General features: G+C 32.7%; 3 protein-coding genes across 4 annotated transcripts; 2 read left to right on the top strand and 1 right to left on the bottom strand.

The window, feature by feature from the left end:
* Window positions 1–8655: 8655 nt before the first annotated feature.
* On the top strand, window positions 8656–11062 carry LOC125223737 (50S ribosomal protein L21, mitochondrial-like). Of its 2 annotated transcripts, none has more exons than XM_048127017.1 (5): window positions 8656–9111; window positions 9219–9299; window positions 9929–10030; window positions 10519–10593; window positions 10700–11062. In XM_048127017.1, the coding sequence occupies exons 1-5, from the start codon at window positions 8701–8703 to the stop codon at window positions 10823–10825; spliced, it is 795 nt and encodes a 264-aa protein (XP_047982974.1). In that variant the 5' UTR covers window positions 8656–8700; the 3' UTR covers window positions 10826–11062. The 2 variants fall into 2 exon arrangements, with proteins under 2 accessions (XP_047982974.1, XP_047982975.1); XM_048127018.1 differs by having other exon boundaries at window positions 9219–9239.
* Window positions 11063–12992: 1930 nt separating this feature from the next.
* LOC125219023 (meiotic recombination protein SPO11-1) lies at window positions 12993–16664 on the top strand. Its single transcript, XM_048120866.1, has 15 exons — window positions 12993–13138; window positions 13237–13336; window positions 13542–13615; window positions 13738–13839; window positions 14097–14170; window positions 14555–14571; window positions 14942–15011; window positions 15090–15126; window positions 15350–15397; window positions 15498–15556; window positions 15630–15661; window positions 15738–15843; window positions 15976–16096; window positions 16177–16240; window positions 16336–16664. Exons 1-15 carry the CDS (start codon window positions 13084–13086, stop codon window positions 16460–16462), a joined length of 1086 nt encoding a protein of 361 aa, XP_047976823.1. The 5' UTR covers window positions 12993–13083; the 3' UTR covers window positions 16463–16664.
* Window positions 16665–21632: 4968 nt separating this feature from the next.
* LOC125217780 lies at window positions 21633–22343 on the bottom strand. The gene has a single exon (XM_048119315.1). The coding sequence runs from the start codon at window positions 22341–22343 to the stop codon at window positions 21633–21635; it is 711 nt and encodes a 236-aa protein (XP_047975272.1).
* Between the last annotated feature and the right edge of the window lie 1744 nt (window positions 22344–24087).

Raw genomic sequence — 24087 nt, forward strand, 5'->3', positions numbered from 1 at the left:
GAAAATCTAAATCCGTCTTCTTTTAGAGCGTTCGGCAAATATGCAACCGTATAAATCTTGGAAATTACTATACTTACAAACGCAATATTTTAAACATTAATGCGATTTAACTTTGGTTAAAATTAAAATCGGTACATTATAGACTATTATGTTATTTTGAGAATGTAAATGCTTAAATAAATGAGAGACGTACAAGTCAATAAAATGAGGGACGTACTTGTAGTATTTTATTTATATTAGGGAGCAAAATTAAACCCAAGACGCAAAAATCGAAAAACTTTGTAACATAAAGCAATGTGTCTCTTGGTGAATTCAAAATATATTTCACTATTCACAAGATATTAAGGAATTTGGTGTTGTTGAGTTGGAGATGATTTGTCTTTAATTTTCCGCATAGAGTTGCCGTTTGAGGATTTTTATTGCATTAATTTTCAACATTAATTAGTTCGTTAGTTTCCTGATTTCATCCCCATTTTTTCATTGTTATTACTGCTATTAATGTCACAGCATTAAACTAAACAAGTCGAAGAATTTTCATGATTTCGTCAACAATTTTATACCGATTGTGTGTGTGAAAGTTTTAAGTACCAAATTAAAAGTTTGTATAGTGAATTCTTCATGAACTTATAGAAGTGGGTATTTTAAATTTGAGGGAACATTTTTTTTGTCCACAAACTTAAGCATCATTTTAGGTCCGTGAATTTTGAAAATATCATTTGAGGTCCATCAACTATGAGTTAATATCATTTGAAGTACTTTTTTACTATTTCTAAGTTTTTCTGGACGAAAATACCCTCAACACCTTAAAGGGTATATATTTTTAACAAACTTATCATATACTCCTTCCGTCCCCTATTAGGAGTCACTCTTTGACCGGACACGGGTTTTAAGAAATGTAAAGAAAAGTTGGTTGAAAAAGTTAGTGGAATGTGGGACCCATTTTTTTATATTGGTTTTATAATAAAATGTGAGTGAATTGAGTTAGTGGAATGTGGGACCTACATACTATTTATGGTAAAAATAAAGTGTGACTCTTAATTGGGGACGGACCGAAATGGAAAAGTATGACTCTTAATGGGGGACGGAGGGACTACTCATTTTTTTATAAATATATTTACAATATATTTTTTACGAATTTTTTAAATATAATTTGACCTTCAATATTATCACTTAATTTTGTGACATGCGAGTAAAATTGCTTCTTAAATTTTTTTTATTAAAGAATTTTAAAATTGAATAAAAAACTTTTCTTTAATAATAAAAAATGAATAAGGATCTTTCTTGCATGTCACAAAATTAAGTGATAATATTGAAGGTCAAATTATATATAGAAAATTCATCAAAAATATATAGTAAAGATATTTATAAAAAATATGAGTATATAAAAAGTTTATTAAAAATATATATACTCTTGATACTGAGGGTATTTTCGTCCTAAAAAACTTGGAAATAGTAAAAAAGTACTTGAACTGATATAAATCCATAGTTGGTAGACCTCAAATGATATTTTCAAATTTTACGGACCTAAAATGATACTTTGGCAAAGTTCGTGGACCAAAAAAGATGTTCCCTCTTTAAATTTTGTACCAATTGGATATTTTCCTTTTTTGTTTTGATTTTAAAAAAGGTGGAGTATTTTCTTAGATGTCTTAGACAAAGTTATTAATACTGGAAGAGAAAATAACTGGAAAATGTGAATTCCTAGAGGTTGAAGTGGAGCAAATCCAAAGACAATATAACACTTCTTTTGACTACAAAATAATGTCTAGTTTTGCTCTTTCAATATTCCCAATTTAAAATTATACTATTTTTTTAATTATATATTATAATAGACTTTCCATTTCATTAAATCATTATTCTCGTATTTCCTTATAAAATTAATATATACAAATAAAGCTCATTGATTTTTTTTTCATACTTTTCTTTATATTTTATAAAATTTGTACATAATTAAAGAATGGACTTCAATGAAACTAATATTTAAAAATAAAATTCACTCTCCATTTATTTTTTCACCAACTTTCTTCTATATCTTTTTAGATCTGCACTCAATTAAAAGGGACTTTAAATCATTGATAGATATAAATAAGTTTATACATATCTATTATAATCTGTAATCAATTAAATGAGACTTTTAATCATGAATCATGGACATGTGCAAAGAAGATAGGAATAGAATGAATGAGGGCATTATCACATGACAAGATTTTGTTGTTTCATGGGATGGTATCTTTAGAGATTAGGACACACTCAATCCTCAGCCTCCACCAACTCTCACACTAAATTACATACCACTAAATGACAGCCATTCCATTCAAACTTTCACTTGCACACTTCCCACTTTTATTCCTCTCTCTCGCATTTACATTTTTTACTATGTAAATCCTCATTCATCTCTCACTTCAATTAAATTTAATTAGTTGTTACAGTCACACATTCTTGAAGTGTCATCAGTCATATATTCCACCGATCCCAGTCCACAAGAAAAAAAAAATGAAATCATGAGGTTATTGTAATGATTAGTGGGCTCACCTAAATTTAGTTGAGTTTTTTGGTATTTATACATACTGGGAATTATGTTGCACTTTCTAATTAAAATCAAATATTGATTAAATTTAGTTTATAATGTGTTTCATTTGGAAATGATGTTTTAATTTAAAAAACAATCTTTTATAGCTAAAGAATGAAGGAATTGATATTTTATCTTGGTCTCGCTCAGACAAAGAATATTACAAAATACAATAATTACCGTAAAGATGGAATAATAATTTTTTAAAGAGTGAAGAAAATGAGATTTAAACATAGGTTTGTTGTCCGACGAAGAGGATCAATATTAAAAAAATACAATAATTGCAACAAATATATAACAACAAATTGTTAAGGAATGAAAAAATTGAGATCCGTATCTCGATTTCTCGTCCGTACACAGAGGAGGAATACCATAAAAATACAATAATTTGCAGTAAACACTTAACGACAAACTTTTAATGAATGGAAAATTGAGATTCGTATATTGGTTTCTCATCCGTACGAAGAGGATGAATATTACAAAAATACAATAATTGCAGCTATAACGAAAAATTGTTAAGGAATGAAGAAATTGAAATTCGAAAGTATCTTGGTCTCTCATGCATACAAAAGGGAATATTACAAAAATACACTAATTGCAATAATCACTTAACGACAAATTTTTAAAGAAAGGAAATTGAGATTCGCTTATTGGTTTTGCTCCCGTACATAAAGGAGATATATTACGAAAAATACAATAACTGCAGTAAACACTTAACGACAAATTTTCATTCAATGAAGAAATTGAGACTCGTAGCTTGGTGTCTCGTCCGTACAGAGCGAAGAAATATTATAAAAAATACAGTTATTGCAGTTGACACTTAATGACAAAATTTTTAAGTATGAAGAAATCGAGATTCTTATATCGGTTTCGCTTCTGTACGAAAAGGAGAATTATTACAAAAATACAATAATTGTAGTATACACTTAACGACAATTTCTCGTAACGAATGGAGACATCGAGTTTTGTATCTTCTCGTCCATACATAGCTGAAGATTATTACAAAAACACAATAATTGCATTACACACTTAATGACAAATTTTTAAAGACTGGATTTACTAAAATAAATACTACTAGCAATACTCTCTATGTTTAATAAACTACATGAATTTTTATGCAAAATTGATAAAGTGATAGATACATAAATAAAAATAATTAATAAAATATTAATAATATTTCATCCTACAATAAGAGTCATGTTTTGCCATTTCGATCTGTCCCATAATAAAAGTCCTATTTCATTTTTTTATCATAAATGACAAGTAGATTTTATATTCCACCAACTTCTTTCGTTCATATTTTACTATTATGAAACTCATATACCACATATTATAAGTATAACCAAATAAAATTTCTATTATGAAATAATAAAAGAGATTCTAAAACTGATTTTGATAGACGGACTAAAATAGAATACTACGGTACAAAAACTGAAAAATGAAAATCATGATAAAGGAGGTCGGGATAAGGATGGGCGACAAAAGCAGTTAAAGTTCAAAATGAAAATCATCCGCATTTGACTCACTTGTAACGGCATAGGTAAAAATACACACATTCATCTCACCGCTGTCAAATGTAATTACGATGGGCATTTGGGGAAACCGCCTTAAATAAATAGCCCATTAAAATGCGAACCCCAAATCTATTCATTCGCAGCATACACTAAGCCTTCTTCTCTCTCGAGAGAGAGCATCTTTCCGCAGCGAGAGAGGTTTCGATCCGACGCCATGGAGATACCGGAGAAGCTTCTCGAGCACAAATTGGCAATCCTCTCCGTCTTCGGATTCGTCCTCGCAATCCTCTCCTTCTTCTACCTCGCGCCGAACTTAATCCGCATTCTCAACTACTTCTCTCCGCTCCTCGTCTCCACGGCGCTCTTCCTCGCCGCAATCGTCGTTATCGGCAGGATTTCTCCGCTGGTGACGGAAGATTCCGTCGAGAAAACCGGCGAAGGACTGCTGGCTTACGTGGCGAGCGAGCCGGAGCATTTGCTGTTGGCGGAAGATGGAGAAACTGTGACGGCGCATTAACGCCGTTAGACAGGCTCTGAATTTTAAATCTGCGGAATAATATTAATATTGTTATTCATTACTGGATTTTGAGTTACAATATTTCCTTTTTGAGCTTCAGTGACAATTATTATTGGTTTATTTGGATTGTATTCACTCAGTTCAAATTTACTTTCTTAATACTATTATCTATGCTTTTGATTGATGATGTTGTATAATCCTAGTGTTCGATATCTTCTCATTCGAATTTCACTGATTTAGGTGTTAAGTGTGCTTAAAAATTCATTCCCTTTTAACATTTATTTGTGCTCGATGGAATAATTATTAGTACTATGATGATTGCATATCTAGAAATACAATTAAATACTATGAAAGTCAAAACTTTTTAGTGAAGATTCACTCTAACAATATATTGCGATTTTAATATTAAAATATTAAAAATGAGTCGGCATCAAGCCTTTTGAGGTTAAATTGATATAAAAATGTTGTTTTAACGAGTAGATTCATTTTTTATTTATTTTTGGTAAAATCCAGCTCAGTGTTCGGTAGCCCTAGTATATTTTTGTTAAAAATATTATAGTTCTAATTATTATTTTAATATAAGGACTTAATTATCAAATGCATTCTTTTAAATAATTATAAGTGTGTTAAATGTGTTTCACTCAAAGAAATGTTTATGCTCGTAAAAAAACACATATATGCGGCATAGTTTATACAAAGCAAGGAGGAAAAGTATCAACGTCATCCGATAGTGATGCAATAAACTTATAATAATAATAGTAATAAATTTTAGCATAATCAAAGGAAAGATGATATTATGCGCCATTGATGATTATATTGCAATATTTTAGTAGGTTCTGGAACTTTTATTGTAATAAGGAATGCAAAGTAATAAACATAAGACTCAATAGAATTTGTCTATAAATTCGTTTTCTTGATATATTCATATTAAAATATAGTACATCTATAAAATTGTCTTTTTTTAGGAGAAAAAAAGACTTTTATTGATCACGATAAACGTAAAATAAATGAAAAAAATCCTCCATATGAGCCGGAGATTTATCCCAAACGTATGTCAAATTAAAGTCCCTCGAAGATCTATCAAGCTTATGTGTCATTATGGCGCTATGACATCCTGTGAGTATGGTCTTCTTGGTATATTTATGTTAGAAAAAAATATTTTCATGAATTTGTTTTTTTTTTCCTTTCTAAAAAGAAAAAAATAGACATTTATTGATCACTACAAATCGTACAATGAATGAAAAAGTCGTCCACATGAGCCTGAAGTTTTTCCCAAATGTTGGTTGAATTAAAGTCCCTTGAAGACCTAGCAAGCTTATGTGTCATTACGGTGTTATAACACCCGCTCGTGAGTATTGTCTTCTTGATATATTAGTATGTTAGAATATTGTATCCATTAATTTGTCTTATTTTAAAAAATAAAAGTAAACATATTTAATCACGACGAACGTACAATAATTGAAAATTTTATCCACGTGAGCCTTTGGTTTACCCCAAATGTACGTCGAATTAAAGTCCATTGAAGATCTAGCAAGCTTATGTGTCATTGCGGCGCTGTGACACTCATGGTGAGTATTGTCTTCTTGCTATACTTATATTAGAAAAAATGCGTAATTGTGTTTTGTTTTATTAAAAAAAGTAAAAGTATACATTTATTGATTACGCCAAACGAACAATAAATGAAAAAGTCCTCCATATGAGCACGAGGTTTATCCCAAACATACATCGGATTATAGTCCCTTGATGATCTAGCAAGCTTATGTGTCATTACAATGCTATGACACTCGTCCGTGAGTCTTCTTGATGTATTTATGTTAGCAAAATGTATCCATTAATTTGTCCTTTTAGAAAAAGTGAAAATACATTTATTGATCACAACAAACGTACAATAAATTCCTCCTCATGAGCCGGAGGTTTGTCCCAAACATACGGCGAACTAAAGTCCCTTGAAGATATAGCAAGCCTATGTGTCATTGCACGCTATGACACTCGGACGTGAGTAAATGACTATAATCATGACAAACATGCAATAAATGAAAAAATGTATTCATTAATTTGTCTTTTTAAAATTAGAAAAAAAAAAACTTTTGTTGATCACGACAAACGTACAATAAATGAAAAAGTCAGCCACATGAGCTGGAGGTTTGTCCCAAACATACGCCGAATTGAAATCAATTGAAGATCTAGCAAGCTTATGTGTCATTATGACACTATGACACTCAATAGGGATGTCAATTGGGCCAGCCTAGCGGATTAGGGCCAATCCTACTCAGGTTGTGAGCTAATCGGGCTGAAATTTTATTGGGATAAAATTTTAAAATCCTAACCCTAAATGCTCAGGTTTTGAATTAACCCAATGGCTCATCGAGCTACGAACTATTTATTAAAATTATATTTTTTTTATTTTTTTAATTGTAAAGATTCTACTATATTTTTTTAATAATATACTGTGTGCCATTGGTAATCGCAGGGCGCCGCGTCAGTGTGCTCTTCGGCACGGCAGTGCTCGTTGGCAAGAGCATGTCCATGCCGCCGGCAAGAGCACAACGACAAGCACGATACTCGCTACGCCGTCGGCACGACTGTTGCTCATTCGACGAGCATCGATGGGATGCTCTAATAAAATTTCAAATTTATCGCAGCTCAGTCAAATACGTGGGCAAGTGAAAGATTGAAGTAGGTTAATTAATTAAGAAAAAAATCATCGCTTCTCTTCATAGGGAATTTGTTGAAATAGAAAATTGTTTAGGAAATTGTATAGAGTTTGTTGAACATGTATATTCCTCCATCTTATTCTAAGTAGAACATTTTCAATTTGATATGAATTTTGTATCTAGTCTTTTTTAGTTAATTAACAAGATATGAAGTAAGATAATGCGGAGTAATATTTTCATTTATGTAAATTAGAATGTTATAACTAATAAAGAAGAACGTGTTACTTTGAGTAAGATGGGACGGTATTCAATTTTAGCTGTATTGAGATAAAATGAAATGAATCTAGCGACATGATGATTTATTTACAGCATGACCGTGTTATTTTTGGGGGAGGATCCCCCTACCGTGCTTTAAAACGTAGCACAAAATGCTGTGGTGCAAAACGCAGAGATTTAGGAACAAAACGGCAGAAATCTAATCAATCTCCCTCTTTCTGTTTTTTTTCAATATTTTATTCTTGTTTTTCATATTCTTATATTATCTGTCGTGAGACAAAATCATCAGCATTAAATTATTAAATATGAATGAAATCATCATTATTATATAATATACTAGTACTAGAAAGAAAAAATGTACAGTAAATAAAATATATTTTTGAGCTAATTATTTTATTTCAAGAATGATAACTAAAATTAACTACGAAAATAATGAAAAAGATGTCATATATTTGAGTTAATTATTATACATGAAGAATGATGACTATACAACTAATACTCCATAATATTTAATATGAATGATAAATATAACTACGAAAGAAAACAGAAATAGGAAGATTGATTAGATTTCTGCCGTTTTGCACGACAGCATTTTCTGATATGTTTTGAAGCAGAGTAGAGGATCCTCTCCTGTTATTTTTGCATGGCCTTAAATCCATACCAAATTGAATTTTGCTTTATTTTATATACAGTATGGATTACTTACCAAAATTTAAAAATTTATGTGATTGTTAGTATATTCCATAAAAGTTCATATTAAACAATGTTACTCCTTCCGTCTCAGATAATTTGGAACAGTTTGACCCGGCACGGGTTTTAAGAAATCTAATGGAGAGTGAGTTGAAAAAGTTGGTGGGATGTGGGTCATACTTTTAAAATACTAATTTTATAATAAAATGTGAGTAGGAATGAGTTAGTTAAATATGAGGTCTATTACAAAAAATGGTAAAAATAAAGTGGGACAAATTATATGGGACGGCCTGAAATAGAACATTGGGACGAATTATTTGGGACGGAGAGAGTATAAATTTATTGTCATGAAAATTAAAACCCAAAATTTTACCACGAGAAGTGAGTAATAATTTTGTCCCAAACATTTCATTCACACAGAGTAATTTTAAGTTTTTTTACAGAGAACAAAGAACGTAAGGAAATTGGGAGCAGGCATCAATGGCGAATCGCCGTTGCTTTCAAACCCTAACTCGTTGTCTCCAATCCATCACAACCCTAACCCCAATCTCAGAAAGCCTAGCGCCTTACACCGCCCCCGCTCTCAACCAAACGCTCGCCGCCACTCCCCCAAGCTACATTTTCGCCAACATATTTAACGCCTACCAACGCGCCGCAGTGCCCGCGCGGAGCTTTTGCTCCAGGCACACTGACAGCGACGATGACGTAGAGGATGATTACGAAAGTGGAGAAGAAGGAGAGGATTACAGTGAAAATGAAGAAAACAGCGCTAATTTGTCTGCTGAAGAAAAAGAGAAAGAAGCCAATGAGATAGGGTACACGGTCCTTGGCCCGCTCCAGAAATCAGATAGGGTTTTCAAATTGTATGAGCCCGTGTTCGCAGTTGTTCAGGTGAAAATGTCGGACATGTTTGTGGATTTGATTCTGATAGGGAAGTGTGGTAAATTGAGTGATTGAATGAATTTTTAATGTTTCTTCGTTTCAATTTTGATGTTTAGATTGGATCGCATCAATTCAAGGTGAGCAATGGGGATACCATATACACAGAGAGGTTGAAGCACTGCGACATCAATGATAAGGTCAATCATTTTGTTAGATATTCTATTGATGACTGTAGCTATTTGGCTGGTTTTGTATTGCTAGGAATTTAATTTTCCTCTGTTTGCTTGATTATACTCATGAACAACAAATTCAGCTAGGTTTACAATTTTTCATGGGGAGAAGCTATGAATCTTTTAACAAGGATTGCTTATAAATCTTGGATGTGTGTTTAAATTTTATCAGATTAATCTGTATTGCCATTAGGCTATTGCGTTATCTACTTTATCACGGTTCGGATGAGGCTGATGAAGCCCCCAAACATCTGTCCAAGTAAACCTATACAATGTAGGTGCTTGGAAACCATGTTCCTTAGTGATTTCGTTCCTCGTAAACCAAAATGATACTATCTGTTATTTAACAATTTTTGGTGGATTAACTCATCTTGGACTTTTTTTTTATCATCTAATCCTTCAAATGCTGAAATCATATGTTTTATCCATATATCCTATCCCATAAAGTAAACACCGAACATCATTACTCATTACGAATCCAGTCATTAGGAATACAAATCAGTCCAGCAGTTCTGTTTTTATGTTGAATGGTTCTAGTTATGCAAATGATGTTGGACTAATTTAATCTCTAAGCTTTGTATTCTCATTTCATGCAGTTGGTCCTCAATAAGGTTCTTATGCTAGGTTCACAAACACAGACAATCATCGGTAGGCCAATTTTGCCTGAAGCAGCTGTTCATGCTGTTGTTGAGGAACACGTAAGTTGTAACTTGTTTCTAGTTTATACTATCTTCAGTTACAGTTTATACAAGGGCCGTGTGTCTTATGTCTACGACTTTCTTTTGGTGACATTAGGAATGTATGGCTATATTTGGCTGTCATATCTCTGGAGTTAGGCATATAACTAAGAGAACACAAACTTCACCCCCTTTACACCACTCTTCTTATTTTCCAAGATAAGGGATTTGTGATTCTAAGTCGCAGGGGACTAAAAAGGTGGCAACTAGGTGAACTAGCACTAGCAAAGAATTGTTGTGCTTTCTATTTCCGTTCCTAATAATTTTAAACAATTTAGAAAAGCATCAAGCTGGTTGCTATTCTAGGCATTTGATCATTGTGACAACTTCTTATTGAAGTTACGAATAGGAATAATATGACCATATATGATAACAATGAGATGGTCATTTAACAACAGATAAATTATTGTTTCAATTTTATGTAAGGATTTTTATTTTTTGGTATGCAGGCGCTAGACGCAAAGGTGATCATATTCAAGAAAAAGAGAAGAAAGAATTACAGACGAACAAAAGGTCATCGCCAGGTAATTGAGATGAGAATATACATTTACATGTTCCTATTTCTTAACCAATTATCATCCCCATGGAAGATGTAGTGCTGTCCTATCTGTAACTTGTCTCATGCTTTAGGAATTAACTAAACTAAGGATAACGGATATACAAGGGATCGAGAAGCAAGAAAATACTATGCCTCTGCCTCCTCCTCCAACGAAAAAGAAGGAAAAGGCAGAGAAGAAGGTGGCTATGGAAGCTTAATAGGCACATATGCTTGTCTAGTGCTTTCAAGATCCATTTTTTCCAACAGCTCGAGCCTGATATACTACTCATATTTGTTTTTAATGTGACCTTTACATTCTCAGAATTGAGGTCTTTATCCTTGTTCATCCATGATTCCGGGCTCATGTTTTGGGTCGTTTTATTTGTATCTTTACTCCAAAACTATGGGGAGACAGTAGACTATAGAGAGGGTATAAATAGTCGATAATTGCTATATTTTCCGCCTCCATAATCCGGTAGAGAAAAACCGGTAAATTGCTCGGTGTCAAGGTCAAAGCAACAAACACATAAATTTTTCTCGAAATCATATTCCAACCAATGAAGACTTCCGCTAAAAAATACAGCATAATCACAAGACAGTCTAAGGTTGTCCAAACAACAAATACGAAGATTTCTTTGAAAATCATATCCAACCAAACCTTTCAACGATGCAACATAATCACGAGGCAGTGTAATGCATGGTGGTGCTGTGATGCTTCTCCACAATCCTTCTTCTTCTCCTAGAGTGTATAGACGATGCGAACTAAATTGATCAGCACATAAAATCTTATATTTTGCCGTTAAATTTCCCACTCCAAATCCAAAAAAAGCAACTATGTGCGGGCAGAGGAGGAAGCTCTGCATATTCACGAGCCATTGGGTTGCATATGAATAGAGTATTAACACATCCATCCCCCAACAAAAGCAAACCATTAGTTGAATCAATTATAACAGGATAATGAGCATGAGGCAAGCCGAGCCAAAAAAGTGGTGTCCAATGGTCACGGCAGATTGTGAACCCATTGTCTCGATGAGCGCAAACTAGGCGTGAGTTTAGAGTATAAGACGTCGCAAAACTGTCCCCTCCTATGATATTGCGCCATGATTTACAGACGCACTTACACCTAATAATGTTTTTAATTGAGAGCCTTGCCAAGATCTCTATAGTCTTCTCTTGCGGTAGTTTTGTCATAAAATCCGTCTTCAACCGTTTTTCCCTTAAATCTTTCTCTATCAGTCTTTTGCTTCTTCTGAGTTCAGAAGGGCCAGTTTTGTTTATCATCCGACAATCTGACTCAATGATCTTCATCTATCAATAAATGATAAGCTATTCTTCTGATTTTATTCTGAATGGTAAAAGGTCTGAATGGTAAAAGGTGTAAATCTTGTTGATATATATCCCCTTCATATGCGGTTTTGGATTAAAGTTTATAATAAGATTTGAAAAAATCATAAAAAAAGATACTCCCTCCATCCCCGATTAAGAGTCACACTTTTCCATTTCGGTCTGTCCCCAATTAAGAGTCACACTTCATTTTTACCATAAATGGTAGTAGATCTCATATTCCACTAACTCACTTCACTCACATTTTATTATAAAACCAATATAAAAAAGTGGGCTTCACATTCCACTAACTTTTTCAACCAACTTTTCTTTACATTTCTTAAAATCCGTGCCCGATCAAACTGTGACTGCTAATGGGGGACGGAGGGAGTATTATACAGTACGTTAATCCTATCATGAATCATGAAGGGTCAACGTCTCTCATTTTAAGGAAAATTCTATACTACTTATTTCCATTTCCTTTTGCAAATCTATACCCATACTTATAAGGAAATCTATGTGTGACATTTAAAAAACCCATTATTGATTTTTTTTAAGGACATATATCTATATGTGTGTGAAATTTAAAATATAATCACCAGATTGTTTTCTGAATTCTCAACAAGTTATAAATTGAAAGTTCAAAATTGGAATTTTAAGTGTCATCTTGGGTTTGCTCGATTTGCAAGATTATATCCTGAAATTAAATTACTACTAGTATGTTTGGTTCATAAGATTTATCACCCAACTCAATTCTAAATGGATAATCATGGAATGATTAGTCATTGACTCATAGTCTAACCATTTATAACTAAAATAAATTCACAACTCAATTTTAAAATATATTTCAGTATTATTTTATCTTAAAATAATATCACCTTACTCAATGGAATAGTAAATACTACTAATATGGATCTATAAAATAATGAAAATAATCATAACAAACATATCTCAAAATCACAACGAACTACTATTATTTGATTTATACTCCGTACAAGTATAAAAATGCACTATAATTCAAAATTTAGGACTAAATTTAGGAAGAGAAGATAGAGGGTTTATTCAAAGTTTTAGATGAGGAGTATTTTTCAGTTAAAAACTATAAAATCACAATTTGATATTTTCGCATGGTGGAAGAGACGACTCTGTAAAAATGGCGGGAAGACACTTGTGCCACAATCGATTCGACTTGCTCAAACAAATTAGGGGTATAATCTCACTTCTTTTTTATTTTGTTGCACGTGCTCATCATCATCATCATCATCATCAGTTATTGTAATTGGTAACCTAATCGCAAAAACTGCAGAGCTCACGCGATCAATTGTTGAAGATATATGTGGTGGTCGATCGCCGATTTTACGAATCGATCAATTCACTTCTTATTGCGCCGATGTTTCTGGAAACTGGTCAGCTGATTGTACATTGTTTTCTGAGAGTTTGAATAGGACGATTTTATTTTTCTGGATTTTGCATTTTTTTCGATGGCAGTGAGTATCGAATATGTATGTTACTAGAATTTTGTTACGGCAGAGCGCAAGTAATTTGAGATGATAAACTGGTGGAGATTTTCTATTTAGCTAACTTTGATTTGTTTTTGTTGCATATATGTAGCTGTTGCAGCTATTACTTGCCAAACAGAAAGGAAATTCTCGTGCTACAGCGAGAAAGTCAAGTACGCAGGTTGGGTGAGTGAAACATTTCAAATTAGAGTTTAATTGAACTTGAATGAAGTTAGCTATCCAAAATCTTCATGTGTGGTGTTCGAATTATTTTACAATTTAAAGAAAATTTTATGTTCTGGTTTCAGATTTATTGCTCCGGGTATTGCTAATAGTTCAGCAACTTCTTCAAGAAAACAAGCATTGTTCAAAAAGAGATATATATTACATGCACCCTTCAGCTTTTAAAGGTAAATTAACCATCAATCTCTTCACCTGAAGATGCCACTTTATTCGTTCTATTGCAGTAGTTTTCATAATTCATACTAGATGGTATGATACTGATAAGAGGAACTGAAAATTAAGCTTGTAGTTCGAACTGCAAAACTACCAGAAAGTATCAAGGCATATGATATACTGGGGATGTGTTCCAAATCAGGAATTTTCTGATAGACCTTTTTCATATCCTTTTAAGGACTCTTCTAATTCTCCTTTTACTGTTAAACAGAACAATCTGTTGTTGACCGGGCAATAAACGACATTTGCATTCTTTTGCACTGCAGTCGGCACAACTTGAATGTGGTATATTTTCTGACTGAACTATCTCTGTTTACAGACTTTTCCATACGAACCAGTACATGTATGCACGCCACTCTTGTCAGTATGCGATATACATCTACAGACTTATCTGACTCCAGTAAAAAGTTTGCAATTCCATAAGTGATAAGTATGATATGCTTAGTCTTTTGTTTATGAGATTGGATCGGTAGATATGGTTATGTGACGTCTAACCAGTACATTGTCTATGAAGGGGTATTTGTTTTTGGGCAGGGGAAATATCCTTTGCTTTATTCCCAGGAGTATTAATAATTTGAAAGTAGTTATCTTAATATTCAGATGCCCCAGTTAAATGCTATAAAATGGGCTTCAGACTTATGATTATTTCCTCTATATCTTCCATTGCAGGTATCTGTTGGAAACGGGTAGGTAGCAAATGCACATTAATATAACAGAGCTTGAGGTTAATGTGTGTCTCTCAGATTACTATATCGTTTAGATATACGATTCCAGTTGCTCAAGTTATGTCATTAGCAACCAAATCTGAATATCTGTCTTAAACAGAATACTGCTAATATACCAGCTTTTTCCCTTCATGGAATTGAATTAGCTTTGCCTTTTTTTTTCCCTTTCAAAACTGCCCATATGGATTTGTCAATGCTAACAAAACTCCCGGCATTGCCCCCTTGGCAGTATACGTTGTTCATTAGAGTTAGTTAGATGCCTGTATCTGGTTAGTTTTTTCTTTTTGTTCTTTATTTGAAGTATTTAGATATGTTCTGGATTATTTTTCAGATTGGTAATGGGTTGGTTGAGATTTTCTGAGGCCGGGAGAAAATTTGATTGCATTGGCAGTCCTAACAAGGTATAATAAAGAAAGTGAAACTGAGATGGTACTATATACTACTTCAACAATGTAATACTATCAAACTTCGTCCTGCAGACTTACCATATTCCTGTCCAAGTGGAAGACGTGGAAGGTAGCAATTACTTCATATGAAGCTCCTTACTGAATATACAACAGTTCTTCAAAATCGAACTTAAAGTGCTTCTGTTCTTTTGATTATGAAGTTGAATCTATATACTAACTGAAAGTGACGAGATGAGTTTTTTAACTGGAGTATTACGATATTTAGATACAATATGGAAATCTTACAACATTTGTTTGTTAAAAGGTTGTAATTTCTTCGATTCTTTTACTAGATATAATCAGTTTGGCAGACTATATCTTAATTGTGGAGAAAGAATCAGGTGTGACCTTCTTCTATACCATTTCCTCATATAACCTCCTTAAATTGTGCATATTCTTAAACAGAAAAAATACCATTTCACCCTTCACTTTATTGTGCAGTTTTCCAGAGGTTGGCAAATGATCAATTCTGTACAAAAAATCGTGCCATAGTTATCACTGTATGAGTAATTTATTTGTCTTTGTTAGTTTGACATTTACTAGAATGGTGTCTAATAAACATTTTCATTACAGGGTAGAGGATACCCTGATATTCCCACAAGGAGGTAAACAATAACTTATTTGTTTGTGTTAGTTTGCAACATTTTTTCTTTCAGCACATAATACCTTTTCTTAGTTCAGATTTTTGAATCTCCTCGTTGGAACTCTGCATCTGCCGGTGTATTGTTTGGTGGATTGTGACCCATATGGTATTGATATCTTAGTTACCTACAGGTTTGGTTCTATGGTAAGATTTTCCATTCTTGATCCACTGTTGCAATTATGATGATTGAGCTATGTTTCAACTACTTGTACGGTGTTTGTCCTTCAATTAGCTTCATAAGCTTATACTATCATTATCTATTTTGATGTCTTGAAGCAAATGGCTTATGACGCCAAGTATCTGCGCCTCCCTGAGATTCGTTGGCTTGGAGCTTTTCCATCAGACACTGAGAATTATCAACTCCCTCAGCAATGCCTGCTAAATTTGACAGCAGAAGGTGAGATGAAAAATAACTTTTCCTTTGAATGAAAGACGATAAGGTTAACTAAATTGTGGAATGACTTGGCAACTTGGCAGATAAGAAAAAGGCTGAAGCTGTATTATGTCGGTGTTACATGGAACGAGAAGTCCCACACTGGAGGTTATATTGTGAATTATACATGCTCACTTTGACTGTTGACTGTTATTTGAATAACAATGAAAAACTGATATAGTATTTGACAAAATCCTGTTTAGGTCTGAACTCCAGTTACTGCTGGATAGAGGAGTCAAATTCGAGATAGAAGCATTATCAGCACAGTCGCTCACATTCTTGTCGGAGAAATATCTGCCATCCAAGATCGCAAGGGGAGTGCACCTTTAAATCACTTTATAATGCATATAAGTAGGTAATATTGTCTGACTTACTGTAATCACAATCCCAGTTGAACTTGAACCAATAGTTGAATAGGTAAGTTGGTCTATGTGAATACCGGTGAACATAATATATTAGTTAACCAAATATAATTAGTACACAAATTGAATTTGTATACAAATTTAATTAGATTATTAATTTATAAATCAAATTATATCTGCATATCAATTTAATTGATTTTCAAAATGTAATTAATTTAATTTGAATATGATTTTATTTTTCAATTAGTTGATTTAGGTAGGTTATTATTTAGGTCTTTGTCCTAATTGTTTATCGATGAAACACAAAGAAGAGGATACGAACCATATACTTCTCATATAACAGAGCTAATTCAGACGTGTATGTTAGGCTATAGTAGTAGTATTAAACTTCTTGTCTTTGTATATATAAACAAACTATATATGTGTGTATAAAATGACATGTCGAAGCCTTCAATTTTTTGGGGTCTCCATGGCTGACCAGACCTACCCTTCCCATTTAGAAGTGGTTGAGGAACAATTCGATCGTAGATGCAAAAAACACTTACCATTTACCAACATACTACTAATAAACTATAGTCACATAATTAATTTTGCAAGTTGCAACAATAATGTGTTAATGTAAGCTCCTCGTGTCAAAATTTAGCAGGAAATGTCGGTCACAATCTCAACCTTAATTAATACTCGATATACTTAACTTTAGGAAGCTTCCAGATGAAGATGTACGTGGTTAAGTTAGAAAGTCTAAAATTTCTCCTAATTATTATGATATTGACTTGTAATTGGAATATGAACATCTGCCCTCTCTTGAAGGGGCCTCTTGCACGACACAAGTCTTTCGAAAACGAAAGGCAGATTAAAATTTTGCCACATAATGATAGGTGATTCAAATGAGTCTAGAATTCTACTTTTATTACTGTATTCAACGTATAAAATACTTGCATCTCTGTAACAAGCAAATGATACTTCCTTTGAAATAATGTTGCCCAAGTAGCTAAAGGAGGTGAAATCCAAGAGTGTTATTAGCTCTAAAAGTTTTCTTCCTTTTTTCTTTACATATTGTTTTTCTTGTACGTGTTCATATACTCAACAAGGTCAGATTCTGTTTGAGAAGTAAGGAGTCGTGCAGAATGTGGATAGAGCCTAGAGGAAATAAAATAAGGAATTTATGTGTAAATACTTAATAAATGACTTGAGAGTTGATATTGCATGACTTTTGTGTTTTGCTATTCAAGTTTATCTTATTTTTAGAGTCAGAAACACGAAAATGGCCGATCTAGAAATGATAATTGTAGGATCGGACGAGATAACACATACTCCCCCCGTCCCATTATAAGTGAGGCGTTTCTTTTCAACCGTAGTTTCAACCCTACTGTAGATACGACTTTCTTCTGTATTATTTTCTCTTCATTTTAACTATTTATTACCATCTTGCCATAAAAGAAACGTCTCACTTATGGCAGCGATGCAAATAAATAGATTATGGAGGCTTATGGGGTTTAATGTCCATCTATTACTACAAGCATTACAATTACCACAAAACTTCACAACAAATACTTCCACAATTTGAAGAAAAAATCCTAAAATACACCATGAAAATTAAACAAACCACAAAGGCCGAAACTTGCCTTGCTCGCGTCGCCTGTGCTCTGTCGTTATGAAGTTGACATTACCGAAAACCAAACTGCTACTGTTGTATAAATAAAAAGGCTGAAATTGTATAAACCAAAAAAGGCAAAGAAACTTCATAGCAAAAAAAATGAATTTGAGAAAAACAGAAAGAAGTAGGAGTATTTAAAAATAGTGTTCACATCAACGTAATCTTGTTGTACTACATTTGAATGTAAGAATAGTTTTAATGAGTCTCTACAATATTTTTGTTATGTATGCCTACGCAAGTAGGTAATCAATTGTTATAGAAATTAATCACAAAGTACTTTTCTTTCATTTGTAAATCCTGAATTTTTTTATATTTTTAAAAAATTTAAACTAGTTAAAGTTAGAGATCCTATTTGTGAAGAACATAGGAATGAAATTAGAAAGATAGGATGATTTGATATGATTCGAAGTAAAAAAAGAAAAGAACAAAAAGGGATAGCCGCCAAAGATTCCACCAAATCGATCCTTTTCTTCTTTATACATATAAAGATTCCTTCGATCCCTAATAATACTAAACGATTGCATATTTTTCCCGCCGTCCCAATATGAAGAGAATATCAAATAAAGAAGCTTTTTTGATTATAACACTCTCCCCCCAATTTTAATTATTTTATTTATTTATTTTGTTCTCTCTAACTGATTTAAGTAGAAGAGACAATGCATCTGCTAACAGCTAACTGAAACTTTACCTTCATCCATATTTCAACTATATTTCTAACTTACATACTTATGTACACATGTTTTCCCCTAAATTATTAACATAAATTTAAATGATTTTGTGCTACACACGGATTTATTGCAAGTTTTAATTTTTAAATATGTAGGGATTAAGAATTTTCATTTTTCTCACGTTTTCTATATTATTTGCATTTTATTTTGCTTTAATATTAATGTGTGCATGTTTGTTGGGAGGGGGGGGGGGGGTACATATATGATGTGTAACATTTTTTTATTCAAGAAACACATGAGATTGAATTTTCTCACTTGAACTAAATCTCATTGGCACTAATATATTGTTGTATTAATTTATCCCTCTATTATAAACGGTACAGTTATTTTAATTTTCAATAAAATTCTAACAAAAACTTAAACCCTATTTATACTGGAATAAAAGTTACTATGAAAAATTATTAGCAATACATAAAATCAGAATATCTTCTATTTGAAATATCCTAAAAATAGTTAGCATACTCTTTACCTTTTTTTTCTTTAAAACACATCAATTAATTACCACCCTTTAACACATTTTCCAAAGTCTTACCTCCAAAGTGTTTTATATCATGAAGTAAATGATCCAGTCAAACTATAACTATATACTATATTCATCTCAAAAGAATATCCCTAACGATAATCGGATAAATAAATGGGTCCATGGACTATGCATGCATGGTGGTTCGAATCTTCATGATGATCCATGCAGGAGATGGGTCGACGCGGATATATAGCGCAAATATAGAATTTTTGCTATAAATTAATTACTTGTGTAATCAATAATTGTGTGATAAGTATATAGTAGTAGCAGTATATATGTATAGGGATATACTTAACAAAAACTAAATTTAAAGTCATAATTATACTTTCAACTTAGCACGTAAAATGCAAAACTAAAAACGCTACTCCCAGATAATTCGGGACACTTTGACCCGGCACGAGTTTTAAGAAACCTAATGGAAAGTGAGTTGAAAAAGTTAGTGGGATATGAGTCCTATATTAGTTTTATAATAAAATGTGGGTAGAAATGAGTTAGTGGAATGTGGGTCCACTGCCAAAAATGGTAAAAGTGAAGTGAGACAAATTATGTAGGACGGTCCGAAATAAAATACTGGGTCGAATTATCTGGAACAGAGGGAGTAATCAAGATGACTACTAAGGCAATTTTTTACTCCCGATATTTAATTTCTCTTTTGAGCTTTTGCCATTTGACTCATATATTCTCATTTGTTTGATAATAACTAATCTCTGTGCTATGTGGAATCAATTTTAATAAGGTAGCTACTAGCTAGGTTATGTTTACATATATATAAGATGACACACAATTTTTTATTCTCTCGGTCCACTATATTAAAAGTAATTTGACTTAACATAAATTTTAAAAAATTCATTGATTTTGTAATGAAAAAAAATTAGTGGAATATCATTCTCATTTTTAATAGTTTTATAATGAATTGTGAGTGAAAAAAATATATGTAATGTGGGGTTTATATACCGAAATGAAAAAAAAGTAAATCGATCTTAAACTGTGGAGTAAAATAGATCTTTTAAATCGTGGGCATATGGAGTATATGAAAACTCTAAAATTATAATGAAAAATATAATTTTACTATAGTGTATGATCAAAATTAAATGTGTAATTTAAAGAAAATACCGTTTGCTTCTCTATGATTGTGATAGTGCTAGCTATTATTACAGTTGCATTTAGGCATGGTTGTGTAATATGACAAGTTCACAACTATGCCAACTTATTTTAATTATAATCACATAGTTAAGGAAAAATCGTGACATCGTAGTATTAACCATCAGTATATTTTACATGCCTTAAAATTTAAAATATTACTACAACTAGTATTATCACAGAACTTTAAAAAATTAGGTTTTTCCCACGAACTTTGAAATTGACAAATAATATCGCGAACTTTACCCCGAATTTGTTATTTCCCATCAATGAAAAAATTCCGGCAATAATATCATGATACAGATTTTTTTCGTAATTTCTCGACAACTACTTCAAGAGTCTCAAGATTTTCAATATTTAAGAATAGTTTTTCTTGAAGCACATCCTCTAAATTTGTTCTTCAATCAATTAATATACCTGAAATTTTTTCATTGGTGGAAAATAACAAACTCGGGATAAAGTTCGTGATATTATTTGTCAATTTCAAAGTTCGTGGAAAAAACCCAACTTTTTAAAAGTTCCATGATATTAGGCGTCGATATCCCTTTTAACTAGGTAGAGATGAAACTGTGGAAATTTAAACCCTAAACTTTGATGATTATCAGAAAAAAAAATGTTAATATCCATGTAGTAAGATCAAAAGTTTGGGAGTTGAGTTGCGATACGTTTGAACAATAATTAAAATATTTTGTACTAAAATTATTAATTGTCATTTTCGTTACTTCAAATTCAGTGTGCAAATTTGGTGTCCCAATTTATGTAGTACGTATGAATTATATAAGTTGAATATAACAAAGAATGGCGGTTTTATATATTTTTAATACTCCTACTAAAATTTGTAAGTAAATTGCAAACGAATGTAATTTTGTTAAGTTAGGAAGTGGAATAAATAATAACAACATTTATATCCAATAAAGAAGAAAAGCAGCTCAAAAGCCTATACAAACAAAGTGGCTTCTACTAATTAGTCTATACAAGAAATTCAAAATTTACATTACTATTGAACGTAATTAACTCACTAACAAAAGGAAAATTATATATTAAATTCGATATATATGTGTTTATATATATTTAAATAAATATATTAAATTTAATTAGGTGAATTAAGCATGAGCACCTTGTGCCTTGCTTCACTAATTATAATCTCCTCTTTCATCTTCCTTATGAAATCTTCAAATTTCCGATTCAGCTCCTCCGTACTCATCATCTCCTCTTTCTTCTCCACTTCATCATCATCATCTTCTCCTTCCTCGCCGTCGAGTCCGTACAGCTCCTCCACATCGTCCTGGAAAAGCCAGCAACTCGCCGAATCCGGTCGATTTCCGTCCGCGGAGGAATCACGCTCATCTTCTCCTCTTTCCTCCTCACTCTCCGCGATGAAAATGGAGACTTCTTTTCCGATCTGATCCCCTTCGTCGTCTCCGGCGCGATCGCGATGATCGCGATTGCGATCCGCATCGGCGGTCTCGTCCAATTGGAATCGGTCGAGAGCCGTCTGCATCAAGGCGTCGGCGATCCGCTTATCGTCGAGATCGTGAGCGGCGGGAGGGCGAATTAAGCCGGAGGACTTGGCGAGGAAGACGAGGAGGCCGTTGCAGACGAGGAAGAGGCAGTTTTTGCTGAGCGCGTGGGTGAGGAGGTGGAAGGAGGTGGCAGAGAAGTAGGGGTGGAATTTGGGGGAGGAGTGGAGCAGAGACGAGGAGTAGGAAATTAGGAAGGAGAAGAGTGAGACGGAGATTAGGAGGTGAGAGATCATCTTCTTCGACGGTTGAGATCCGGTGGGGTGATATTTTTGGTCCATTTCTTAGGGTTTGATCCAATTGTGTGTGCGAGTGTGTGTGTTTTGGGGATAAATTTTTGAAGAAGCATGGTGAATATACAGAGGAAAATGGCGCCTCTTTATAGGTGAAGAGTTGGAAGTTGTTTTACAGAAATGCCCCCAGATTGCGACATTGAACGTAAAAGTGGAAGGATATTTATGGCAGGATGTTCATATTCCATCTTTTTGTGCAAAAGATAGATTTGAATTTTGACCTCAAGTATAAACAAATTGAATTATATTTCATGCAAATTATTTCATGGTGAAATTAAAACAAATAGTAGTAGCAAACTTTTTAGTAGGTCCTAAATAAATGAACACATCTTGATTATTTTATGAATTTATTTTAGCAAATTATAGTTGCTATAAGAATCAATAATCCATTACACGTACTATACTAATCACCTTTAATTGTATTGGACTAGATCAAATTCATTTCCATTAAATTATTAAACAAGAGTACTTGAGGCTATCTCGCTAGAAGCTAAGTAGCTAAGTTTTTATAGATATATTGACGGGGTAGTGATAAAATGCAAATTTATATATTGTATAAACTCAAAACTCCTCAACACAACTTCAACACAGCTTCAATACAATATCAACCCAGTGTAAAATTTCAAGATTTTAATGTCAACACAGTATCAACACAACATCAATCATTGACTATCGTTGAAATTCTGTTGACATTTTCTTGTTGATGCTTTTTTGCGATATGTTGATATTTTTCAATGGTCCAGATCATAATTTTGAGTTTGTACAATATATAGAGTTTTCATTTGATCACATATCTATATACACGTCTATGATTAAAAAAAACAAAAAAAATGATACATACGTCTAAAAAAAAATAATACTACTACTATTTGTATTTTAAATTTTAATTACTCTAAATGAGACCCAAAGAGGAAAAAAGTTTATTCTTTTTTTGCAGTTAACATTATTAAGAAAGAGTCCAAAAGATATTGAATCGAGATTGTCTCATTTTCTAGAAGTGGGGATTGAGAGTGGGCTAGCATGAGTGACGGCCCAAGACCCACCACTTAAGAGGGCCCATTCTGAGTACATCTATATTAATTTGAACTTAAACGATTGTAGTTTTGAGCAAGGCATCTATCTTAATCTCCATGTTGATTGTGTATCAGGACTGTTTTATTGTTTTTCTTGTACCATCCTATTATTTAAAAATTAATCAAAATTGTTTCCTTAATATCTTACTAATAAAACTCAGTATCCAAACTTTGCTTATTGTATACTCATGTTTATGTAAAATTGTGTAAATTCTCCCACGTTCTAATTTTTTTTTTCCGGTTACAAGAGACCTTAAGAAAATACTACAACCTATCCAGTTTGAACATATGCAATTCCAAAATGATCTCTTAATAATCGCTTGTACCATTGCAAATCTTTCTGATGTTTGCTCTCACTTGCACATGGCGATCATCAATAATCAATTAGCAATGACACTTTGGGTGATTGTTTAAATGATTAAATTAATAATCCCCCAGTCCCACAATAAGAGTCTTGTTCTGTCATTTTGGTTCGTTTCAATAAGAGTCTTATTTCATTTTTACCGTAAATTATAAGTAGGTCCCACATTCCACCAACTTATCTCACTCACATTTTGTTATTAAATAAATATACTAATCCGACTCATATTCCACCAACTTATTCAATTCACTTTTCTTTACATTTCTTAAAATCCGTGTTATAACTAAATACGACTCTT

Source organism: Salvia hispanica, chromosome 4 (assembly GCF_023119035.1).
Source record: "Salvia hispanica cultivar TCC Black 2014 chromosome 4, UniMelb_Shisp_WGS_1.0, whole genome shotgun sequence".
NCBI lineage: Eukaryota > Viridiplantae > Streptophyta > Magnoliopsida > Lamiales > Lamiaceae > Salvia > Salvia hispanica.

Coding starts and splice junctions, on each gene's coding strand:
- LOC125219023 (XM_048120866.1), top strand. CDS start 13,084: ATGGCGGGAAGACACTTGTGCCACAATCGATTCGACTTGCTCAAACAA. Junction 15,398..15,497: donor AATTGTGGAGAAAGAATCAG/GTGTGACCTTCT, acceptor TTTATTGTGCAG/TTTTCCAGAGGTTGGCAAAT. Junction 15,557..15,629: donor ATCGTGCCATAGTTATCACT/GTATGAGTAATT, acceptor TTTTCATTACAG/GGTAGAGGATACCCTGATAT.
- LOC125217780 (XM_048119315.1), bottom strand. CDS start 22,343: ATGGACCAAAAATATCACCCCACCGGATCTCAACCGTCGAAGAAGATG.
- LOC125223737 (XM_048127017.1), top strand. CDS start 8,701: ATGGCGAATCGCCGTTGCTTTCAAACCCTAACTCGTTGTCTCCAATCC. Junction 9,112..9,218: donor CCGTGTTCGCAGTTGTTCAG/GTGAAAATGTCG, acceptor TTTGATGTTTAG/ATTGGATCGCATCAATTCAA. Junction 10,594..10,699: donor GAACAAAAGGTCATCGCCAG/GTAATTGAGATG, acceptor CTCATGCTTTAG/GAATTAACTAAACTAAGGAT.